The sequence below is a fragment of the Odocoileus virginianus genome, chromosome 2 (assembly GCF_023699985.2).
Source record: "Odocoileus virginianus isolate 20LAN1187 ecotype Illinois chromosome 2, Ovbor_1.2, whole genome shotgun sequence".
Lineage (NCBI taxonomy): Eukaryota > Metazoa > Chordata > Mammalia > Artiodactyla > Cervidae > Odocoileus > Odocoileus virginianus.
In genome coordinates, this window is record NC_069675.1 from 46,343,031 (window position 1) to 46,365,505 (window position 22,475).

General features: G+C 45.1%; 1 protein-coding gene across 2 annotated transcripts in view; it reads left to right on the forward strand.

Moving 5' to 3' along the window:
- REEP1 (receptor accessory protein 1) overlaps positions 1–22,475 on the forward strand; it is a 132,278-nt gene that overhangs the window by 87,773 nt on the left and 22,030 nt on the right. For both annotated transcript variants that reach the window (XM_020889460.2, XM_070479468.1), the window contains exons 4-5: positions 2,348–2,468; positions 6,470–6,583. In XM_020889460.2, the coding sequence (XP_020745119.1) occupies positions 2,348–2,468; positions 6,470–6,583 (235 nt within the window). The remainder of the gene's footprint in view (positions 1–2,347; positions 2,469–6,469; positions 6,584–22,475) is intronic.

Consider the following 22,475-nt stretch of genomic DNA (forward strand, 5'->3'; position numbering starts at 1 on the left):
ATGCCGCAACTAAGAGTTGACATGCTGCAACTGAAGATCCTGTGTGCCGCAGTGAAGACCTAGTACAGTCAAATATATAATAAATAAATAAATATTTTTAAAAAGATACACAGATCCCTAGAGGCACAGTATGCCATGCAGAGTCACACAGGGCAGATCAGGAAGCAGAGGAAGGAAGTGCGGGCAGGAGCCTGTATTGTGGTGTCCATGAGAGAGGCAGCCTTTCCATCAGCAAGGTCCCAAGATGGCAAAGCAGCAGAATACAGAAAATAAAAAGACCTGGTTAATACCCATTTGACCTGCCAAGAATGGTTGCACAGGTTGTTCATAGCACAAGATACCTGGCCAGTGGAGCTGAAATTCAGATGAAGCCCTGTTTGCAAGTCATATGCTCACAGGACTGCATCCAGTCGAAGGGCTAGGCTTTTTCTCACACGTGCAGAAGTACCACATGGGTTAACAGAGACCCTTGATGGTGTTTGTCTCAGGATGTTATTCTATACTAATTGTCTTGATTTGAGCAATCTCTGTTGCCTTGACTGGACTGTCGGTCCCGAGGATGCCAGAACCTTGTCTGTGTTTCCTGGTAGACTGGAAGCTCCAAGAGAACAGGAGCTTATTCATTCCCCCACCAAGTGTCCTCTTGGTGCCCAGCACCAACTGCCACATATGGGTGCTGGTGAAGTGTTCATGGGATACATCAGTGAGTAGTACCCAGGACTTTAAAGTTCAGAGTTATATTTTATCTGTACCTTGAACTCTTCTTTCTTTTGGCACCAAAATGATCAAAACCTTTTTGCCTGCTGTTGGTTTTTAAAATTTAGTTTTTTTTTTCTATTGAAGTATAGGCGGCGGTAGTGGTAAAGAACCCACCTGCCAAAGCAGGAGATATATGAGACAAGGGTTTGATCCCTGGCTTGGGAAGATCCCCTGGAGGAGGGCATAGGAACCCACTCCAGTATTCTTGCCTAGAAAACCCCATGGAAAGAGGAGCCTGGCAGGCTAGAGTCCATGGGGTGGCAAAGAATTGGACATGACTGAAATGACTTAGCACGCACGCATAGTTGATTTACAATGATGTGTTAGTGTTGGGTGTACAGCTGAGTCACTTTGTTGTGCACCTGAAACTATATGTATATGTTCAGTTCAGTCGCTCAGTTGTGTCTGACTCTTTGTGATCCCATGGACGGTAGCACTCCAGGCTTCCCTGTCCATCACCAACTCCCGGAGCCTACTCCAGCTCATGTCCGTCGAGTCAGTGATACCATCCAATCATCTCATCCTCTGTCGTCCCCTTCTCCTCCTGCCTTCAGTCTTTCCCAGCATCAGGGTCTTTCCAAATGAGTCAGTTCTTCACATCAGGTGGCCAAAATATTTCAACATCAGTTTCAACATCAGTCCTTCCAATGAATATTCAGGACTGATTTCCTTTACGATGGACTGGTTTGGTGTCCTTGCTGTCCAAGGGATTCTCAGGGAGTATATATATACATACATGTATATATATAAGTATATGTATATAAAGCAGTTATATATATTGTACTTGTTCAGTTGCTTAGTCGTGTCCAACTCTTTGTGACCCCATGGACTGCAGCATGCCAGGCTTTTTTGTATTTTACTATTTATATTCTATTCCCTGCCCCCTTCCTCCAAGTCTGCTGTTGGTTTGATCAGGGTAAGTAGCATCCTCTTTCCTGCAAGAGTTGGGCTCCTATCCGGCCTGTTTGGGGACTAAGAAGACAGCCAAGGAACAGAGGCTTTATTCAAAGTGGAGATTCTTTGTCAGCTCTGCCCTGCTGTGAATCCTCCAGGCGTTTGCCCCTTCTCGGCCTCCAGGAAAGAGTGAATGACTGGGAACTCAGGCAAGAGTGGCTGTGGCACCTGGGCCTGCAGGAGCTCCGGCTCCAGCCGAAGTGAACAGAACCTGGCAGAAAGTGCCAGTTGTTGTCAGGCACAGTCATAGAGTGACTGCTGAGAGACCCTGGGTCCCTAGCTTGTTTGACAACAAAAGAAAACGTGAACGGGCTTTGCGAACTCCCTGCTGGTCCCATAGATAGGATGCTGTGCTTTCACTGCTAGGTGCCTGGGTTCAATTCCTGGTCAGGGAACTAAGGTCCTACAAGCCTCATATTGAGGTCACACATACACAGAAAAGGAACTGGTTTTCAAAAGAGGCCCTGGACTTGTACCTTGGGCGTGCGTGTGTGCACACACGCTCATGGGAATCCGAGGACCAGGCTGTGTGCAGGCAGGAGAGCTATCTGTGCTCCCAGGTTCTGTCTTTTGTAGACTCAGGGCAGAGTGCTGAAAACCTAATGGAATGTGTATTTTTCTCATCTCTCTCCAGGTTTCCATTCTATTATGAACTAAAAATAGCATTTGTAGCCTGGCTGCTGTCTCCCTACACAAAAGGCTCCAGCCTCCTCTACAGGAAGTTTGTACATCCCACGCTGTCTTCAAAAGAAAAGGTAAATTGTGTTGTTTTGCCTTTCACTCCTTCCAGCGAGTGAAAAAAAAAATTTTAAGTGATTTTTTTTTTTAAAAAGACATGTGATTTTATTGAAGGAGACTCTTGATTGACTTATTTGCCCCCTACCCGAAAATTGTTCCTTCTAATCTTTCTCTTTTAAGTCTATTTTTATGACCTGGTGCAATTCTCAAAAGCATATTATTCATCACTATTATTGTAAAACATTTCCATGCATTGAAACAAAAGACAGAAAAAAATTCACTCATAATTCAACTCCCCAAACTGAATTTCTTTCCTTTCATCAGGCTCAGCGCCTGTCCTTTTGCAGATGGAATTTTTATATATACTACTAAAAAATACTTTAAAAACTTAGTACAGGGCTTCCCTGCTGGCTCAGTAGTAAAGAATCTGCCTGCCAGTGCAGGAGACACAGGTTTGATCCCTGGTCTGGGAGGATCCTACATACTGAGGAGCAGCTAAGCCCATGCACCTTAACTACTGAACTTGTGCTCTTGAGCCCAGGAGCCACACTACTGAGCTCACGTGCCGCAGTTATCAAAGCCTGCTCGCCCTAGAGCTCGTGCCCTATAGCAAGAGACGCCACTGCAGTGAGAAGCCCACATACCACAGCTACGGAGTAGCCCCCCGCTGTCTGCAACTAGAGAAAAGCCTGAGCAGCAACCTAGACTCGGCACAGGCAAAAAAATAAAAATAACAAATTTTAAAGATAAAAATAATAAATTTTTAAAAACCTAACATAAACAGGAAAGTTGAAGCCTAGAGAGATGAAAAGACTTGAATTTGTGCCTGGATAGCTGCAACAGAGACTGGAATATAATAAATTTCTAGTACATTTGCTTTATTGATCAATGATAAAATGTATGCTACACATGAAATACCTGCTTTTTTTATACTTTATAAGTTATCAGTTGATAAGTGTGGTAGTGGGAATAGACATAATAATTTGTTTCATGCTATTTACCTTTTGTGTTTTGCTTCAAAGTTTTGCTTCACATACATCCTTGAAATGAAAATGTAGATTTGTCTAATGTCAGACATGGAAAAAATAAGATAGGGAGAAATTGCAGGAAGGAGTCAACAGTAACTAAGGATTCAAGGAGGAATTACAACATATATCTCTTGAAAAGAAATTTAAGCTACTTTTAAGATAATGTCACTGTCCATAAAATTACTTTTTGTTTAACATCTCCACTGAACCTAATTTGCCAGATTTGTTTTCAATGGATTGTTCCATGGTTTTGTTGAGATTTCATACAATAAGAGACACACGCACGCTAAGTTGCTAAGTCATGTCCTACTGTAGCCTGCCATGCTCCTCTGTCCATGGGATTTCCCAGGCAAGGATATTGGAGTGGGTTGCCATTTCCTCCTCCAGAGGATCTTCCCAATCCAGGGATCAAACCCACATCTCCTGTGTCTCCTGCATTGGCAGGTGGATTCTTTACCACTGAGACACTAGGGGAAATAATAGACGCAGAGACCATTAAAATAAATGACCTCTGTCTTATTAATTTGTTTGGTAGCTCCTTTTTTCATTCAATCTACTCTATGTAATGTTTCCTTAAAATAAAATGTTAAGCATACACACACACACACACCAAAAAACCAAATCAAAACCAAAAAGCAATAACTACAAAAAACTGAACAGATGCATTACTTGTCTTCTGAAATCTTAAACATGTTTGTATACCATCTTTTCTACTTGTTCTTCATAAGGACCCACAAACAACACCACACATAGTATACAGTCAACTTCTATTGACTACTTGTCTTAGAATAAATTCTTTAGAGTGGGATTATTGGGTCCAGCATTCTATATTTTGTTAATGATATTATATGACTTTCCGAACTGGTTGTGTGGTGAGATTCTACCATATGAATTAAGAACGCTATCAGTTCAGTTCATTTGCTCAGTCGTGTCCAGCTCTTTGCAACCCCATGGACTGCAGCACACCAGGCTTCCCTGTCCATCACCAACTCCCAGAGTTTACTCAAACTAATGTCCATTGAGTCAGTGATGCCATCCAACCATCTCATCCTCCGTCGTCCCCGTCTTCTCTCGCCTTCAATCTTTCCCAGCATCAGAGACTTTTCAAATGAGTCAGCTCTTCGCATCAGGTGACCAAAGTATTGGAGTTTCAGCTTCAACATCAGTCCTTCCAATGAACATTCAGGACTGACCTCCTTTAGGATGGACTGGTTGGATCTCTTTACAGTCCAAGGGACTCTCAAGAGCCTTCTTCAATGCTACAGTTCAAAAGCATCAATTCTTCGGTGCTCAGCTTTCTTTATAGTCCAAGTCTCACATCCATACATGACTACTGGAAAAACCATAGTCTTGACTAGATGGAACATTATTGGCAAAGTAATGTCTCTGCTTTTTAATATGCTGTCTAGGTTGGTCATAACTTTTCTTCCAAGGAGCAAGCATCTTTTTATTTCATGGCTGCAGTCACCATCTGCAGCAATTTTGGAACCCAAAAAATTAAAGTCTGCCACTATTTCCACTGTTTCTCCATCTATTTGCCATGAATTGATGTGACCAGATGCCATGATCTTTGTTTTCTGAATGTTGAGCTTTAAGCCAACTTTTTCACTATAGGTGGCTTGATATATTTGTTTCTGTTGCTTCTGAAAGTTGGACACTTTGGATTTCCAGGGCAAGGCTTTGAGTACATCAGTTGGAGGTACAGGTTACTGTAGCCATTTCTGAGATGCCCTTTAGAAACTAGGACACAACACTTACTGTCTCAGAGGGTAAAATTTGAGAAACAATAATCCCTGCCTCCACCTCATTATCAAATCTCTACTCTTCCTACTTCCCTTTCTCTTAACACTGGACTTAACCCTGAAGCCACTAATGTCATTTCCATTGACACGAAGGTGACTGACTCTTAAGAGCTGCCACGAATCACGTCCAGAGTCAGCCAGGGGTCACAATGGAAACTGAGTGCTGTGACTTCCTGAGGAATTTTAAACAAGGACCAGGCAGGGCGTCGAATGCCCACCTGTATGCCTCAAAGTGAAGGAAGTGCACCAGTGTGCTGAACTTCAGATGAGACAGAGGCCAAGTGTCATTGACTGAACTCTGCTCCTATGATTACAGAATGGCTGTTTTCTTAAAACTATGACAACAGCAACCCAAACACAACAAGAAGAATGAGCCAGCACTGATCCAAATTTGAACTAAACCAATCTTTGACTTGCTTTTGGTCCCTAAGTAGACCTCAATCCTCTCTCCCACCTCACCTTTACCTTGTAGTTGACTTCTGATTTCTGTTTTTATTTAATTATCTGTAAAATGATCTCCTCTATCAACAAAAATATCCCCTGTCTGTTTCTGCATTCTGATCTCTCCCATCAACATACACACGAGGAGGCATTTGAATATTGTATGAAATTGCTATGAAATAATAGAATTTCAGAGATCCTGGGGCTTTACCTACTTGAGATAAGGAAGATGACAATGGTTCTTGGTTATTGAAACCAACCACTGTTCAGGTGCTTTCCTGGAATGAGCGCATGTAGTCCTTACCGTGGGGTTTCCGGGGTGGCTCAGCAGTAAAGAATATGCCTGCCAATGCAGGAGATACAGGTTCGATCCCTGGGTTGGGACAATCTCCTGGAGAAGGAAATGGCAACCCACTCAGTATTCTTGCCTGGGAAATCCTATGGACAGAGGAGCCTGGTGGGCTACAGTCCTTGGGGTCACAAGAGTCAGAGAGGACTTAGTAACTAAACAACAGCAATGATTCTCATCATGCTCCACAGGTTAGGTGGCACCACTGTCCTCATTTCTCAGAAGACAGAACCATGTGTAGAGGCTAAGCACTCACCCAGCTCTGACAGCCGATTAGTGGCAGCGCCAGTGAGAATCAGTGATGGAGCAAGCTGCCAAGCTCAGCGCTCAGGAGAGGGGAGAAAGAACAGAGGTTTATCTGGGCCTTCCAACTCAGAGTGTCTGTTTTCCCTTGACAGGAAATCGATGATTGCCTGGTCCAAGCGAAAGACCGAAGTTACGATGCCCTTGTGCACTTTGGGAAGCGAGGCTTGAACGTGGCGGCCACGGCAGCGGTGATGGCTGCTTCCAAGGTACCGTGCCAGGACCTGACCACCATGGCTGTAACTCATCCCCACAGGCTAAGTATAGCTGGGGTACCCTTGAAAACCGGAGGGGATAAAGGGTGAATATTACCCTCAGAAAACTGCATGCTCGTGCACACACACACATGCAAATGATCTATGCAATACCGAGAGGTTCCCAGAGCCCCTGAAGCTCACCTGTGGTTCTCATGTTAAGAACTTCTAAGTTACTTGAAGCATAAACCTTGGACACAGAGAAGAGGGGAGGGGAGGCGATGGGGCACTTCTTTGCAATTTCCCAGCATGCACTGGGAGAGTCACCTAAATAGACAGGTGCAGAGACTTACCTGAGTGAGCAGGTGCACTCCAGGCTCACATGACCCTGAAGATCCAGGGGAAGGAACCCAGGGTCCTAGAATAAGTTGAGTGGTTTAAATGTGGAGGACAATATGTGTAGTAGCAGTAACTAGCGTAGAAGAGTGTTTAAAAAAAATTTTTTTTTGGACAGTGTTGTGTTGGTTTCTGCCATACAACAACTTGAATCAGCCATGATTATACATATATTCCCTTCCTCTAGAGCCTGCCTCCCCTCTCCCCACCCCACCCTTATAGGTCATCGTGCACCAGACTGGGCTCCCTATGTTATACAGTGACTTCTCACCAGCTATCCATTTTACACATGATAGTGTGTGTGTGTGTATGTATATATATATATATATATATATATATATATATATATATATTGATGCTACCTTCTCTAGTCATCCTACTCTTTTCCTACCCCTCTGTGTCCACAAGTTCATTCTCTGCATCTTCATCTCCATTTCTTCCTTGAAAATCAGTTTATCAATACCATTTTTCTAGATTTCATATATATTCATTATGACCCAGCAAACCCACTACTGGGCATATACCCTGAAAAAACCACAATTCTAAAAGATACATGTACTCCAGTGTTCATCGTAGTACTGTTTACAATAGCCAGGACATGGAAGCAACCTAGATGTCCATCAGCAGATGAACAGATAAAGAAGATGTGGTGGATATATACAGCGGAATCTTACTCAGCCATAAAAAATGAATTTGAGTCAGTTCTAGTGAGGTGGGTGAACCTAGATCCTGTTATACAGAGTGAAGTAAGTCAGAAAGAGAAAAACATATCATACAGTAGAGGAGGTTTGAAATAAACACAAATCTGTGGGATATTGTGATGTAAGTCATTGCTTCCTTCTCTTTTCCACCCAGCCCTGTTCAAAGGCCCTCTGTGTTCCTTCCCAGCTTCTTCTTCCATCACATTCTCCTTGTCGTTGTGTCAGTATGTGCTCAACCCTGAAAAATCTAATTAGTAGACGTTTACTTGTAGAGCAAATTCAGCAGATTGCCCATGTAAAAATCGCTTCCCCCAAACTGGGATGTAGAATAGGGGTCTACAGTTGGTGGAGGATGGAGAGAAAATAGTTATGCTTATGTCTGGGGAGACCCAGTGGTTGGGAGGTGAGTTGTATTTGCAAAGGGAAGCTATGAGTCCTAGATGGTGATGTGAGAGTTTCGGGGAAAGAGAGGGTAGAGTTTTGAAAGGATTTGGAAAAGGACTTTGAATACTGATCTTGGTGCTCCATGGGCTTCCAGTGGATGGTGGAATGGAGTGTATGGACAGTGAGTTGGGTCAAGGGACTGAGCTGGGTTTTCTAGGCCCAGGGAGAAGCACTTTAGGAGCATTTCTGGGAGAAAGATATAGCACACGGGGCTGAGTGTTTGAAAAGTACCATCCACATAAAGTCAGGGAGTTCTGCAGACATAGGTTGGCAGGGAGATAGGAGAACCAAAAGGGAATGATTCCTATTTCAGAAAAGGACCACTGCTTATGTAACGCAGAATTGTAGTGAAGTGTCTCTCTGCTTCTACAGCTGGTACCTGGAGGGTCCCTGTCTACCTTAGTACAATAGTTGCTGGCAAAGCAGCGAATCCCAGGGAGTATCTTTGGAGGGGAAATTCTGCTGTTTTATCTTCAGCTGTATCAGAATTTACAAAGAGAGGTGAATTCCAAGATCATTCTATTTGAGATACAATTGTTTTATGCTTTTGTGTTTAAGCTGAAAGAAAAGAGAACTCGGAATTGCTAAATTCTGAATTCATCAGGCCAGCTTGGCCACATGAAGCTTATAGAAGCCTTCTTCCAGGCCCCTTCCTCCACCCTATCTTCTCTGCTTCTTCACCTAAAGGACAAATTACTGCTCTTTCCTCAGCTCAGACATAGAGCATCAGTGTGGTATATTTATCAGAGTGGCTCAGTGCAGGCCGCCTGGCCACTCAGCAGTGTGTGTAAATTATATTCTGATGGTAATTCTGTAGGGCCATCCTTTTCCAGGTCCCTCTCCAGCAGGAATCTCCTGAGTCTTGATACCATCTTGGCCGGTCACCATCAGCCCCTCCGACCACCGGGGAAGCCCGTGAGCCCAAGCCTCCAGTCGGGTATCTTACAGCTAACCTGAAGGATGCTCCAGACAGTCTGAAACTTGCTTCAGAAAATAACTGCTCTCTGGTTCTTTCTTGTCTTGCTAAAGTAGTGAGGGATGCCTGCTTTCTGCTGAATTTGGTTTCAGGCTAGAAATTTTTCTGCCTTTTAGGAGCTTTGCTTTTCCTCTCTAAATGTCTTAACAGAGAAAATACTCTTCTCTCCCTGAAATAATGCCCTCTATTTTTGAAACAGATGTGTACTTTAAAAAAAAGGAAAATTCAGTCTGGCCGAGGGGTAGATCAGTGGTTTCCATAGCAACAAGGGACCACTCCAGCCAGCGGTTGAAGAATGATGACTCACCAGTGGGTTCAAATCTGGCTTCAGTGTTCAAACCACCTGGGAAGCTTTGTTTCTCGTTTTTAAATAGATTCTCAGATGAGCTGAATCAATTTCAGGCCATGGGCCTTTGCATCTCTATTTTTAACAAGTTCCCCAGATGATTTTCATTTTCAAACAGCGAGCTCATTACGGGTCACAGCCTGACGCCCCATGCAGAGCCATAAACCACAGGTGAATAGGGTTAAAACAGTTAACTTCTTTAACATTCCTGGGATGCAGATTTAGCCCTTTAGAAGCATTAACCTTAAGAATGAGAAAGCTGAGTCCAGAACAACCTTGTCAATGACCCCAGGGCAACAGTCAAAGCAATTCTGGGGGGAGGGGGCGGGGTGCGGCAGGGAGACACCATGTCAAGTCCCAGAGGCTAGTGTTGACCATATAATATAATATGCAGACAGGACACATCTGAGAGTGAAAGGGTGCTCTAATTATTATGCTAGGACAACAGGCATAAACTAGGTCTGTTCCAAGCAAACTGGAATTTATGGTTGCAGTGCTCTTGGCCCCATTTTACATCTCCTGGACCCTGCCTATCTCCTTCTAGAAAACACCTTCAACTGACAAATCAATTCTCACTCTAAATACCTACTGCATTTAGCTCAACAGATGCAGAAGACGGGGTGAGGTGCCTGAGAGCCTCTCTCTGAGTTCAGACAGATTGAAGAGGGCCTGGGCCCAGGTGAGAAGGGCGCTTCTTCCTCATCTGATCTTTTTTCCATCCTTTGATGCTTCTCCAAGAGGAACTGCAGAGCTTAACTGGAGGAATGAAAAGTTTTTTACCTACACTTTTATTTCATTCTTTCTCCTTGTAACTTTGAGCCCTGAGCCGTTTCTCAAAAAAAAAAAAAAAGTTTGCAGGGTTTTTGCAAATAATCATGAAGTGTGAAGGTTTGTAAACCATTTGTTCAGTTGCTTAGTCATGTCCAACTCTTTGAGACCCCATGGACTGCAGCACACCTGGCTTCCCTGTCCAGTTTTCAGGAATTTGCTCAAGCTCATTGAGTCAGTGATGCCATCCAGCCATCTCATCCTCTATTGCCTGCTTCTCCTCTTGCCTTCAGTATTTTCCAGCATCAGGGTCTTTTTCCAGTGAGTCAGCTCTTCATTTCAGGTGGCCAAAGTATTGGAGCTTCAGCATTCAGTCCTTCCAATGAATATTCAGGGTTGATTTCTTTTAGGATTGACCGGTTTGATCTCCTTGCAGTCCAAGGGACTCTCACCAGTCTTCTCCAGCACCACAGTTTGAAAGCACCAATTCTTTGGCCCTCACCCTTCGTCATGGTCCAACTCTCACCTCCGTACATGACTACTGGAAGAACCATAGCTTTGACTATATGGACCTTTATCAGAAAGGTGGTGTCTTTGCTTTTTAATATGGTGTCTAGGTTTGTCATAGCTTTTCTTCCAAGAAGCAAGCGTCTTTTAATTTCATGGCTATAGTCACTGTCAGCAGTGATTTTGGAGCCCAAGAAAATAGAGCCTGTCACTGTATGAATTTAAGTTGCTATTGATGTTTTATCTTAGAATTAGAAAATCTAAAATAAAAATATTGCACATTGGAAATGTCTCTCCAGACCTATTAACACCAACACATCCCCCAGTTTTCCCCAAGGTCTAGCCCTTGTTCCTGGGAAGTAGCAATGCATCTTTGCTTTCAGTGACAGCTGCTCTGTCTCCTTCCTGGGAACACACTTTGCTAGTACCTTCTTTCTAAGTGTCCCTAGTCTCCTGGTTGGTTCTGAACTTAGATGTTAGCTATTAATATTTCCCAGTCAGTAATTCCACCTGGAGGGAATATTGAGCCCCACATCTTTTTAAGACTAGAATTGGAAATCTCTCTTTTTAAAAATAATTCTCTAGAAATTCATTGGGTTTCCCTGGTATGCTGAGACAGCAAAGAATCTGCCTGCAATGTCAAAGACCTGGGTTTGATCCCTGGGTCTGGAAGATCCCCTGGAAAAGGGAATGGAGAAATTAATTAGTTAAGCAAAATACATTCTCACATGAGGAGAAACCATAGTGAGAAAAAAACAATTGAATAAGAGTTTTAGTGACTCTCTCTAGCTCTGCCCATGTGTCTATCCACACGAACTGTACTCTTTTCCTCCTAATAAACACTTTTCACTAAAAAAAAAAAAAAAAAAGAAAGAAAGAAAGAAATTTAAGACTGTGAGATATCCAGGCCCCCTCACTCCCCTTGACATTTGAACTATATCCTCCGTCTCTTCCACCTGCTCAGTTCTCTGGCCTGGTAAACCAATCTTGTGTTTTACTTGTCTCATAACTTGGAAAATAATGTCATTTTACTTCCCCTGGAGATCCTACCCTAGAACAGTTCCAGCAGTGCCAATAATGTTATTACAGTCAGCAGTTCAAGTCAGCTACCCTCAGTAAAGCTGGCAGTCTGTGCATGAGGGATGCTTCTGCCCTGGATTGCCTGTGGATTCTTTGCTCCCTAGAATTGGATATTTCCTGTTAGTTTGTGAGCTCCTGGGGATGAGTGGCTCTGGTTTCTTTTCCCTTGTTCCTCATTTAGGAAAAAACCAACACTAACAGCCAAACTGCCATCTTGTTTGTTGTTTTACACTCATTAAACCTTGTTAACCGATCTGAAGAATAAACTTTTTGAGGCCTCCAATCCTCTGTTCAAAATGGTAGCCACTTGCCACATGTGGTTACTTCAATTATTTGAAATTAGAAGTTTTAATATTCCTCAGTCTTTACTAACCCCCTTTTAAGTCCTCAGCAGCCAGTGTGGCTAGTGACTGACAGAGGTACAGGATGTTCCACCATCACAGAAAGTTCTCTTGGTCAGCACTGCACCAAGACCTCTGTTATGCCTCTTGGGTTCTCCTTTGCCTTATTTCCATCTTCTTGCCTACAGTGCTCTGCTTTAACCAAGGCCCCTCCCTCCCTCACCTGCTCAGCCCTTTGGACCTTTGTATGTGAGGTGTACCAGGAAAAGAGGGGCATGGAGACTCAGCCTACAGCATTGCCCATGGTGGAACTTTTGCTTCTTCACCTTCTCCCCTGGTCCAGCCCTGCTTTTATACTTTGCTGACTTGTCAGGCAAAGCTCAGGCACTTTGCCTGCAATTATGGTCAGCTGCCACCTGGGTGTAGCCAAGCCTTGGCTATAGCCCTAGTATCCAAATAGCTAGGCACAGTCACAGAGAGAGAAATTACAGTGTCTTCCCATCCATTGAAAAAAAAAAATCCCCTTCTTTTTTGCTTTAAAAATAAACTCTATGGAACAAGTCACCATAATTTTTCTTTTAAAAGTTCTCTGCCCCTGATCCTTATTTTTTATCCATCATTGCTTTATCTGAAAATCTTGCTTGAATAAAATGCTGCTTTCAAATGACCATGGAACTTTATTTTTGGAGCCAGAAGCTAACTCTGGAAAGTTCATAAGCCTAGTGATTTGAGATTTCTGACCAGACTGGAGTTGTTTGCCTTTGTTTTTTTTCTAGCAAAAACCCAAAAGACAAAAAATAATAATAATAATAACCTACCTGTTTACAATCTGTCAGAGTAATTACTTAATCAGATTTAATTATATTTAACCCATTTAATTAATTATATCAATTAAATATTGATTCTCTTTTTATAACATCTCCCTATATCCACTCATGCTTGGAAGGCATGCTTTCTAAGGAAGAAGAAAAGACTGCTGGCCCCTCCAGGTTCCCATGTCTCCCTTGTGTGGCTTCACACCCTCGTGTCTGCCGAACCCAGGGACTCCAGGAAGCTTCGTGCTTGTCCCTTCACCCCTCAGAGCAACATTTCCCAGCCTCTGTGCTCACTTACGTCAGGTTAGCCTTCTTTCTGTTTCAGCCAAGGACTGTGTGACATAAAATTAATGTTTAGAATTCACTATGGCAACCGTTTAAACACCAAGATTATCTAAACCATATGGACAACCCACTGAAAAAATTTGGAAGTATTCCCTGCCCTCTAGTCTCCCCAACAAATCAGCCTGCACTGGAGCTTGTTGCCAAAACAAGCTGAAACAGAACCAAGTAAACCTTGTTCACTGTGGTTCTACCACGCTTGCCTTTATCACCCAACGCCCTTTCTCTCCGGATTTCTATTTGGAATCCACTCCTGGTGGATTAAAACAAGGAAGAGACGCAGCTTCACAAGTCAGTGGAAGTGCCGGGACTCCACAGTAGCAGGAAGAGTTACTGATCTGATGTCACTTGCCCCACCTCTACTCCAGGTTGGCCTGTGGGGGTGATGGTGCTGGATGCACCAAGGGTCGCAGTGGAAGAAGAGATGCCCGTGTGCCTGCCTGGCCTCTGAGGACCACTCTGAGCATGGTTGAACCTAGGAGGTCTGAGAAACCTTTCAGGATCACCATGAGTGGCTGTGGCGATGGCACCACAGCCTCCGTGGAGGAGGATGGTCGCCTCCTCCTCCTTGACTCCTGTCTCTACCATCTCCCTCACCCACTCAGCCCTTTGAGGCCTTTGTGTATAAAGTTCACCAGGAACAGGGGTATAGAGACTCAACTTACAGCACTGCCCATGATGGAGCTTTTGCTTCTTCATCTTCTCCCCTGGCTCAGGCCTGCTTTCACACTTTGCTGAATTGCCAGCCAAAGCTCAGGCAATTTGCCTGCAATTATGATCAGTGGCCATATGTCTCTCTCTGCCACCTCCCCTAACTCCCTTGTGTTTGGATTCTCCAGGACCCCAGCTTGCTCCTTTACCCCTCCAGGGCCAACTCATCCTTTCCTCGCCTTCAGCTGTCACCTGATGCTCCTGGCTCCCAAATCAGCTCCTCTCCCAGGTCTCAAGTCCAGTGTTACTGGTTCTCTGAACATCTCCCTCTTTCCTGGACCATTAGTACCAGGTACCTAACTCCAAATCTGCCCCTCCTCTTGTGTCCCAACTTTCTGATGATAATGAAATCACCATCCTCTCTGGTCCCCAAGCTCTAAATCTTAGTTGTCTTTGATGCTCTTCCTTCCTCTGACTTATTCTTCAAGACCTGCCCATCTGACATCCCTTCCTTCCTTCCTCCCTTCCTTCCCCTCTTCCCATCAGCCTCCCTTCTAGCTTGGACTCCTGCAATAGCCACTCAAGTGTTGCTGCCACTCTCCCTGTGTGAGGCCTGTGCATTCCGGCACTGATCCCTGCCTCCCTGTCTAGTTGCTCCTGGCTCTTGTGCTGTATTTACAGCGCCCCCTCTCATGCTGTTCTAGCAACAGCACCTCCATGTGGCGTTCCCTGGTGGCTCCAATGGTAAAGAACCTGCCTACAATGCGGGAGATCTGGGTTTGATCCCTGGGTTGGGAAGATCCCGTGGAGAAGGGAATGGCTACCCATTCCAGTGTTCTTGCCTGGAGAATTCCATGGACAGAGGAGTCCGGCGGGCTACAGTTCATGAAGTTGCAAAGAGTTGGACATGACCGGGTGACTAACATGCTATTTCCAGAGTTTTCTCTTCCCTACCTCTTCTGATGCTGATTCTTCATCTACCTCTGTTCCCAACTGTGAAATCCTATCCACCCTTCAAAATCAAGAGCCACATCCTCCACGGCTGCCTCCTCATATTCCCGATAAAACCAGTCTCTCGCTTCATGGTCCCCCAGTGGCCCTCTTGCCGTCGTTATAGCCATGTCTTATCTGCATCCCTACTAGTTACACAGTAAATAGTAAGGAATGAAGGACGGTTGTACCTATTTTTAGCTGTCATAGCCAGAAGAACAATGCTTAGTATCAAGTGTGGGCTTTGAAAATAAGCAGGCCCAGGTTAGAAATCCCAGCTCCAAGACTTCACTTGTGGTCCAGTGGTTAAGGATTCCTTGCTTCTGATACAGGGAGTGTGTGTTCGATCCCTGGTCAGGGGACTAATATCCCACATGCTGTGAGGCAAAAAAAAAAAAAAACCAACAAACCTCAGTTCCTCCGCTTGCTATTGCATCTCTGTGAGCCTCAGTCTCTTCACTTGCAAAATGGGCATGACGATGGTTTCTGCCGCAAAACAGTCATAAGGCGATGTCCAGAGACTTCTTAGGATGCAGAGCTCATGCGGAGGCTGCCTGTCGGTCACTCCTCCTGTGTCCGTTTATACCCTGAGGTTGATCATGATCTTCACTCACTGATGAACCAAATAAAAGAAACAAGTCTGACGCTGGCATCACAGTGTGATTTACAATCCTGTCTTTTCTCTGGGTGTGGTGGCATGAGCTGGGTGTTGCCTGTGCTCTGTCCACTTTGCCTGTGCTGAGTGGCCCTGCGAGAGACACTCCCCCACCCTGGGCTTCAGGTCCCTCTTAACTCTGGGCTCGACTTCTGCCACCTGTTCAGCCTCGAGGCGGGCAGTGCCTGGGCAGCAGCTTCTGTATAACACATGAGCCCCTGCCCCCACTCCCCCACCGAGAGAGAGAGAGAAGAATGTCAGCCTGTGAGTGACTAGAACAAGAGCCTTAGATGCCGCCATCTGTAGTCCCTCACTGCACAGGGGAGGACACAGAGATCCTAGTGCCAAGCTGCTGCCAAGGGTCACACAGCTGTTAGATGCCCAGCTAGGCTGAGAGTGAGACTCTAGTTGCCAGTCGCTTGTTCCTGCATCACTCCAGACACCCCCACAACCGCCTCCCCTCCACCCACACCAGACCAATGCTTCCTTAACCACATTCTGCTTGGATCTCACCCCCTGCCCAGGAGGACCCGGGACTGAAGGCCTGAGAGATGCCAGTCTGCCACTGAGAATTCTAGAACCAACCCTGGGTACTTTTAAGGTTGTCTGTCAGCTCTTCAGGCAAGGCTTGGGGCCACACTTAACTCCTGGGCAGTGGGTCACAAGTTACCTTAAGACATTAAAGGTAGGGACTTTTCTGATGGTCCAGTGGTTAAGAGTTTACCAGCCAATGCAGGGGACATGGGTTCAAATCCTTGGTCCAGGAGGATGCCACATACTGCAAGGCAACTGAGCCTGCCTGCCACCACTACTGAGGATCATGTGCATAGAGCCTGTGCTCTGCAACAAGAGAGGCCATCACAATAAGAAGCCCGAGTACCGCAACTCGAGAGTAGCCCTGACCAGCCACAACTAGAGAAAGCCCAAGTGCAGCAATGACACCCAGCTCAGCCAAAGAGAAATGAATTAATTAAATTTTTAAAAAGATACTAAAGATAGATTCTCTAAAGCTTTATCACTGTGTCCTGATTGGTTTTTCAGTCACTAAGTCATGTTCAACTCTGTGACCTCATAGTCTGCAGCACACCAGGCTTTCCCTGTCCTTCGCTATCTCCGGAGTTTGCTCAAACTCATGTCCATTGAGTCAATGATGCCATTCTGTTGCCCCTTTCTCCTCCTTCCTTCAGTCTGCCAGCATTGGAGTCTTTTCCAATGAGTCGGCTCTTCCCATCAAGTGGCCAACATATTAGAGCTTCAGCATCAATCCTTCCAATGAATATTCAGGATTGATTTCCTTTAGGGTGGACTGGTTTGATCTCCTGCTGTCCAAGGGACTTCAAGAGTCTTCTCTAGCACCACAATGTCCTAATATTACATTGTAAATCAACTATACTTCAATAAAAAAACAGAAAAAAAGAAATTAGATCATGGAACAGGGATCTGCCTCACACAAAGCTCCCTCAGGGTCTGGTCTCTCCAAGGACCAAACAGGGCTTCTGGATGGGTCTCAATGGTGGCCTTCTGCATGTGAGGGCTGGGACAGCTGGAGTCCTTCCTGGTGACCCCAAAAGCCCACCATCTGGGTGCTGACCTGGCTCAGAGGACCAGGCCCAGCTCTGATTTATAGGCACTCTGCTCATTCGTGCACTGTCGTTGTCCTGCACAATGTCCTCATTTCCCATCCCTCTCCTCACCTCCTCAGCAGCTATTGTGGGCACCTCAGATCCAGCCAGTGCTCCAAACCAGCCTTCCCTCACCAGAGCTAATGTTCATTTTGCACTTCATCTCCCATTAAGGGCACTGCTAGTCCTTTTTTTTTTTTTTTTTCTGATGTGGACCGTTTTTTAAAGTTCTGATTGAATTTGTTACAATATTTCTGTACGATTTATTACAGAATGTTTCTGTTTTATGTTTCGGTTTCTTGGCCATGAGGTATGTGGGATCTTAGCTACCAGACCACAGATGGAACCTGCATCCCTGGCTGTAGAAGCTTGGAGTCTTAACCATTGGACCACCAGGGAAGTCCCGCACTTCAGTCTTTCCTGCAGACATCCATGTGCCTGGCTCCAACTTGAGAAAGAAAGGCAGAGCACACATCAGGGGCCATTCTCCCTGTGGGCCACACTGTATATCTGGAATGTTCACATGACTCTTAAGTGTTAGTCACTCAGTCATGTCTGACTCTTTGTGACCCCTTGGACTGGTAGCCTACCAGGCTCCTCTGTCCATGGGGATTCTCCAGGCAAGAATACTGGAGTGGGTTGCCATTCCCTTCTCCAGGGGATCTTTCCAACCCAGGGATCAAACTCGTGTCTCCTGCATTGCCGGCAGATTCTTTACCATCTGAGCCACCATGGAAGTGACTCTAAAATCCCGCTTCATTCACTTGGATCACCGCTCAGAAACCATCAGTGGCATTCTCATCGAAGTCCAGGTTTAGACAAAGCACAGTTTTTCCAGACTTACCTCCCGCTGCTCACCAGGCACCTGAGCCCCTTCTCTGATTGGTTCAATCTCAGTTTCCCAATCCAGGTTTTCCTCTCTCACACCTTGGCTCCGACAACTCTCCGGCCACAATATCCCTCCTCTCTCTTTCTGATGCTGCAGCCCTCATCTCTCACTCAAGTTTGAACTCTTGGACGAAGCCTCTCTGGGTGTTCCTGCCCACACTGCTCTCTTTCTCTCTGTGCCTTGAACGTCTGTCATGCGTTTTGTCGTTTGTCCTTTGCTGTCTTGTTTGTGTTTGTGTCTTGATGCCTGGCCAGACTGTGAGGCCCTTAGAAGCAGGAAAGTGTTAGTTGCTCAACTGTGTCTGACTCTTTATGACCCCATGGACTGTAGCTTGCCAGGCTCCTCTGTCCATGGGATTCTCCAGGCAAGAATAGTGGAAGCAGGAACCGTGTCTTGATTCATATTCATTTCTGTTTTCCTCCACCGGGCTTCCCTCAGAGCTTCTGGAACACTATCAGCATTGGTGGTGAATGAAGGAATGAAGACATGAGTGAATGAGTGAGTCTGAGGCCAGGGCAACAGAATGGTGCCCTTCAACCCATTTCATAGGCTTGGTGCCCATGGCTTTTTTTTCTTTTCCCCTTTATCAGGTGGCTCGACTTTTTCCTTTTGTCTCCTCTTTGGACCTCAGAGAATGGCAGGTAACCCCGTTGAGAGGTGTGACTAACTTCGAACTGATCCAGTCGGGGAGAGAGGCCAGTAGCCACCTCTGCCTACCAGCCCATGGTCTGGATCCAAGCCCGGTGTCTCTCCTGCCAACACCCGTGTGTGTCCATGTGCGTTAATCCCAGAGCCGGGGTCAGCCTCCGCCCAGGGCCTCTTATTGTGTTAACGTGGTGGCATCTAACATACGATTAACTTATTTGTTTTTGTTTGTTTGTTTGTTTGTTTCATGCCTGGAGAATGAATTGGATTTGATGACTGATGCTACCGTTGATGCTATGGTGGGAAGGATTCTCTTTCTCTTTGGTTTGTTAACCCACTTCTGTGGCACAAACACAGGCCCCTGCCTTCATCCAGCATGCCGAGAAGGAGCCTGCTCGGGCTTGGTGTGGAGCATGTGTAGCTGTAGAGGCTAACTGTGTCAGTGAGGTGCGTACCCCATGGGAATCTAGAAGGAAGCGCTCACGCTCTTTGCATCGCCAGTGGGAATTGTGGTTACTGCTGGTGGCTTTGTTATCAACTGACTGACTCACTGCAACCTTCTGACTTTATTCTCACTGTCATCAGTCACAGGCCTTAGATATGGTGTGAAGTGAGGTGTGCTAAACTTTATGCCCTGCTGGAGCCCCCCGTGGGAGTCCTGGTGTCCCTTCCCCACTGTGTCCGTCTGGGAAAGAGGACCTCCTCAAGGGCCTGCAGCCAGACTTAGTGACTGTGTTAAATCGGGGCTCTCTGGGCTGTAATGGCAGGTGTTCTATTAGTGGTAAATTTTTTACCTAGAATATCAGATTACTAGAGGTCTGGTGGGTTTTCCCAGGAACACACTTGCTCCCCTGACTAAGAAAAGCATTAAAACAGAGAATTTGGTGTGTGTTGGCTACATGGATTTCTTATTCCTTACAAATTAGGGGGAGAATTGGGAATTAAAGATCTCAGATTTCCAACACTGTAAATCAATCATACTCCAATAAAAAATAATTATAAAAAAGTCTTTTAAAATTAAAAAAAATTACAGTACATGTTAGGTATAAATATCTTTGTGAAAGTACTTGTAAGCACCTAAGGTTTATATCTTGAATCCATCTACAGAATTAGGAAAATGTGGTAATGAAGTACAAATGGAGGGACTTCTCTGGTGGTCCAGTGGTTAAGAATCCGCCTTGCAATGCAGGGGACTTGGGTTCGATCCCTGATTGGATAACTAAGATCCCACATGCCACAGGGCAGCTAAGCCGGCGCACCACAATTAGAGTTCGAGTGCTGCGGTGGAAGATCCAGAATGACCCAAGGAAGATCCCACGTGCCGCAAATGAGATTGGACACAGTCAAATAAGTAAATAAATTAAAAAATACAAATGGAAAAAGTACATCAATAAAATTGAAACACACACACACAAAAATAAAGATCTCAGATTAATAGAAAATTCAGTGACACAGTTTAGCTCTTAAAGTTCAGTTTTCTGAGTTTTAGCTAGGAAAAAAAAAATTTAAATAATCAGGAATAGATTTCCCTTCCTCGCCCCCAAGATACTTATGTGGGATTATGTGGGATTTCTGGTATTTTAAGGAGCTGAGAGAGCCACTGGGCCACGTGGTATCGACATGCCAGGAAAAGCTCAAGGTTGAGTCTGTTCAGACAAACAGCGTGTGAACAAACAGCTGCAACAAGACTGGGTAGACCATGCTTATAATACAGTGGGAAATAAAGAGCTCAAAGTAGGACAGAATGCAAATAGGAGACTCGTTTTCATGGAAGGCTGACTACATCTCCCTTTCTGGTCCCATGATACTGGGCCACGGGGAGGTTCTTCCAGGCGTGAGATGCTGAAGGCAGTGCAGACCTGTGATGTGACAGCCCTGAGGCAGGTGCTCGAAATGTGCCTGAAGTAGGCTGACCTTGGCTCATGAAAAGGCTCCAGACTTCCCAGCTTTTCCTATGGTTCATATTCTAAACTTGGTGTTGGCTGGGAAGGAAATTGGTAAAAGAATTTAAAGACACACACACCAGAATTTTGTTTGTCTTTCCTCAGAATTACCTTGGGAGGCCCAACATTTATTCTAGAGATTTTCAAATTACTCTGGAAAGTCTTAGGGTTGCGATCAGAACCACATAATCAACTGTAGAGGAGAAGGCCATAGATTCTTGAAGTTAAAATTTCCCAGTTGGGAATTCCAGAAAGGAATCTTACTCAACCCTTTAACTTCCCAGTGAGGTTGCAAGACTGAGCAGGACCAAGTTGATGGGTTGGGGTCCCCCAAGCAGAGTTGAGACCGGGCTCTCAAGGCTGGAGAGTGAGTATATGGCAATTTCTGGAGAAACCACTTCTTCCTCCTTTCTTCTCATTTGTTTTAAATAATTCCATGTTGTTTTTTCAGTCTAGATGGCATTTGTCAGCATCATGCAAGCCTCATATTCACAGATTGGGGTCCACAAGGTGGTCATGGAGGAGTGCTGTGGGTGTTACTAGAAATGCAACTGTAATGATTTATTACGTTAAAGGTGATGTTCATTGTACACAATTCTAAAAGTACAAAAGAGGGCATCAGGTGAAAAGTCAGTCTTACTCCTCTGCCCCCGCCCTCCTCTGACACTGTTTTGTTTTGTTTTTAAGATTTATTTATTTTACTTTTTGGCTGCGGTGGGTCGTCATTGCAGTGCTTGGGCTTTCTGTAGTTGCGGTGAGTGGGGGCTACTCTTCATTTGTTGGGTGTGGGCTCCTTGTTGCTGAGCACAGGCTCTAGGTACACAGGCTTCAGTAGTTGCAGTGTGTGGGCACAGTAACCATGGCACACAGTCTTAGTTGCATGTGGGATCTTCCTAGACCAGGGGTGGAACCAGTGTCCCTTGAATTGCAAGGTCAATTCTTAACCACTGAACCACTGGGGAACCCTGACACAGTTGTTTTAAAAGAAATCCTGTAATGGGACTTACCTGTGGTTAAATGATCCAGGGGTTAAGAATCCACCTTCCAATGCAGGGAACTCTAGTTCAGTTCCTGGTGGGGGAGCTAAGATCATGGATGCCACGGGGTATCTAGGTCCCTGTGCCACAACTACAAAGAAGCTCACAGGCTGCAACTAAGACCTGATGCTGCCGAAAATAATAAATAAATACATAATTTTAAAATCAACAAGTAAAAGAAACCCTGTAACCTTTCAGCAGGCACTTTCACAAATATAATTGTTTGGCCATTAACATTGGTATAACTGGGGCTTCCTGGGTGGCTCATTCGGTAAAGAATTTGCCCACAGTGTGGGAGACCCAGGTTTGACCCCTGAGTCTGGAAGATCCCCTGGAGGAGGAAATGGCAACCCACTCCAGTATTCTTGCCTGGAGAATCCCATGGACAGAGGAGCCTGGCTGGCTACAGTCCATGGGGTTGCAAAGAGTCGGACACGACCGAGTGGCTGACATACACACCAGGGAACTCCTCTACTCCTGCTTATTAAAACAGCTTTCTTTGAGTCTTTAGATTTTTTCTGTCTGTCACTTGCATACATGCAGTAAAGGGAAGCTATAGATGCAATAAATTAGTTGAAGTCTTTCTAAGATTCTTTTGAACCGCTTATCAGTATCCATATATGATGAAGCCACATCACTTTCTGTGCTCTCCCGAGTACTAGTGATGTAGATATTTTGTCTCTGAGATGTTCATCCATGTTGCTGTTTCCCATTCTGCCACTTTCTGCATCTTACTAGAAGGTGTCAATGGAATGTGTT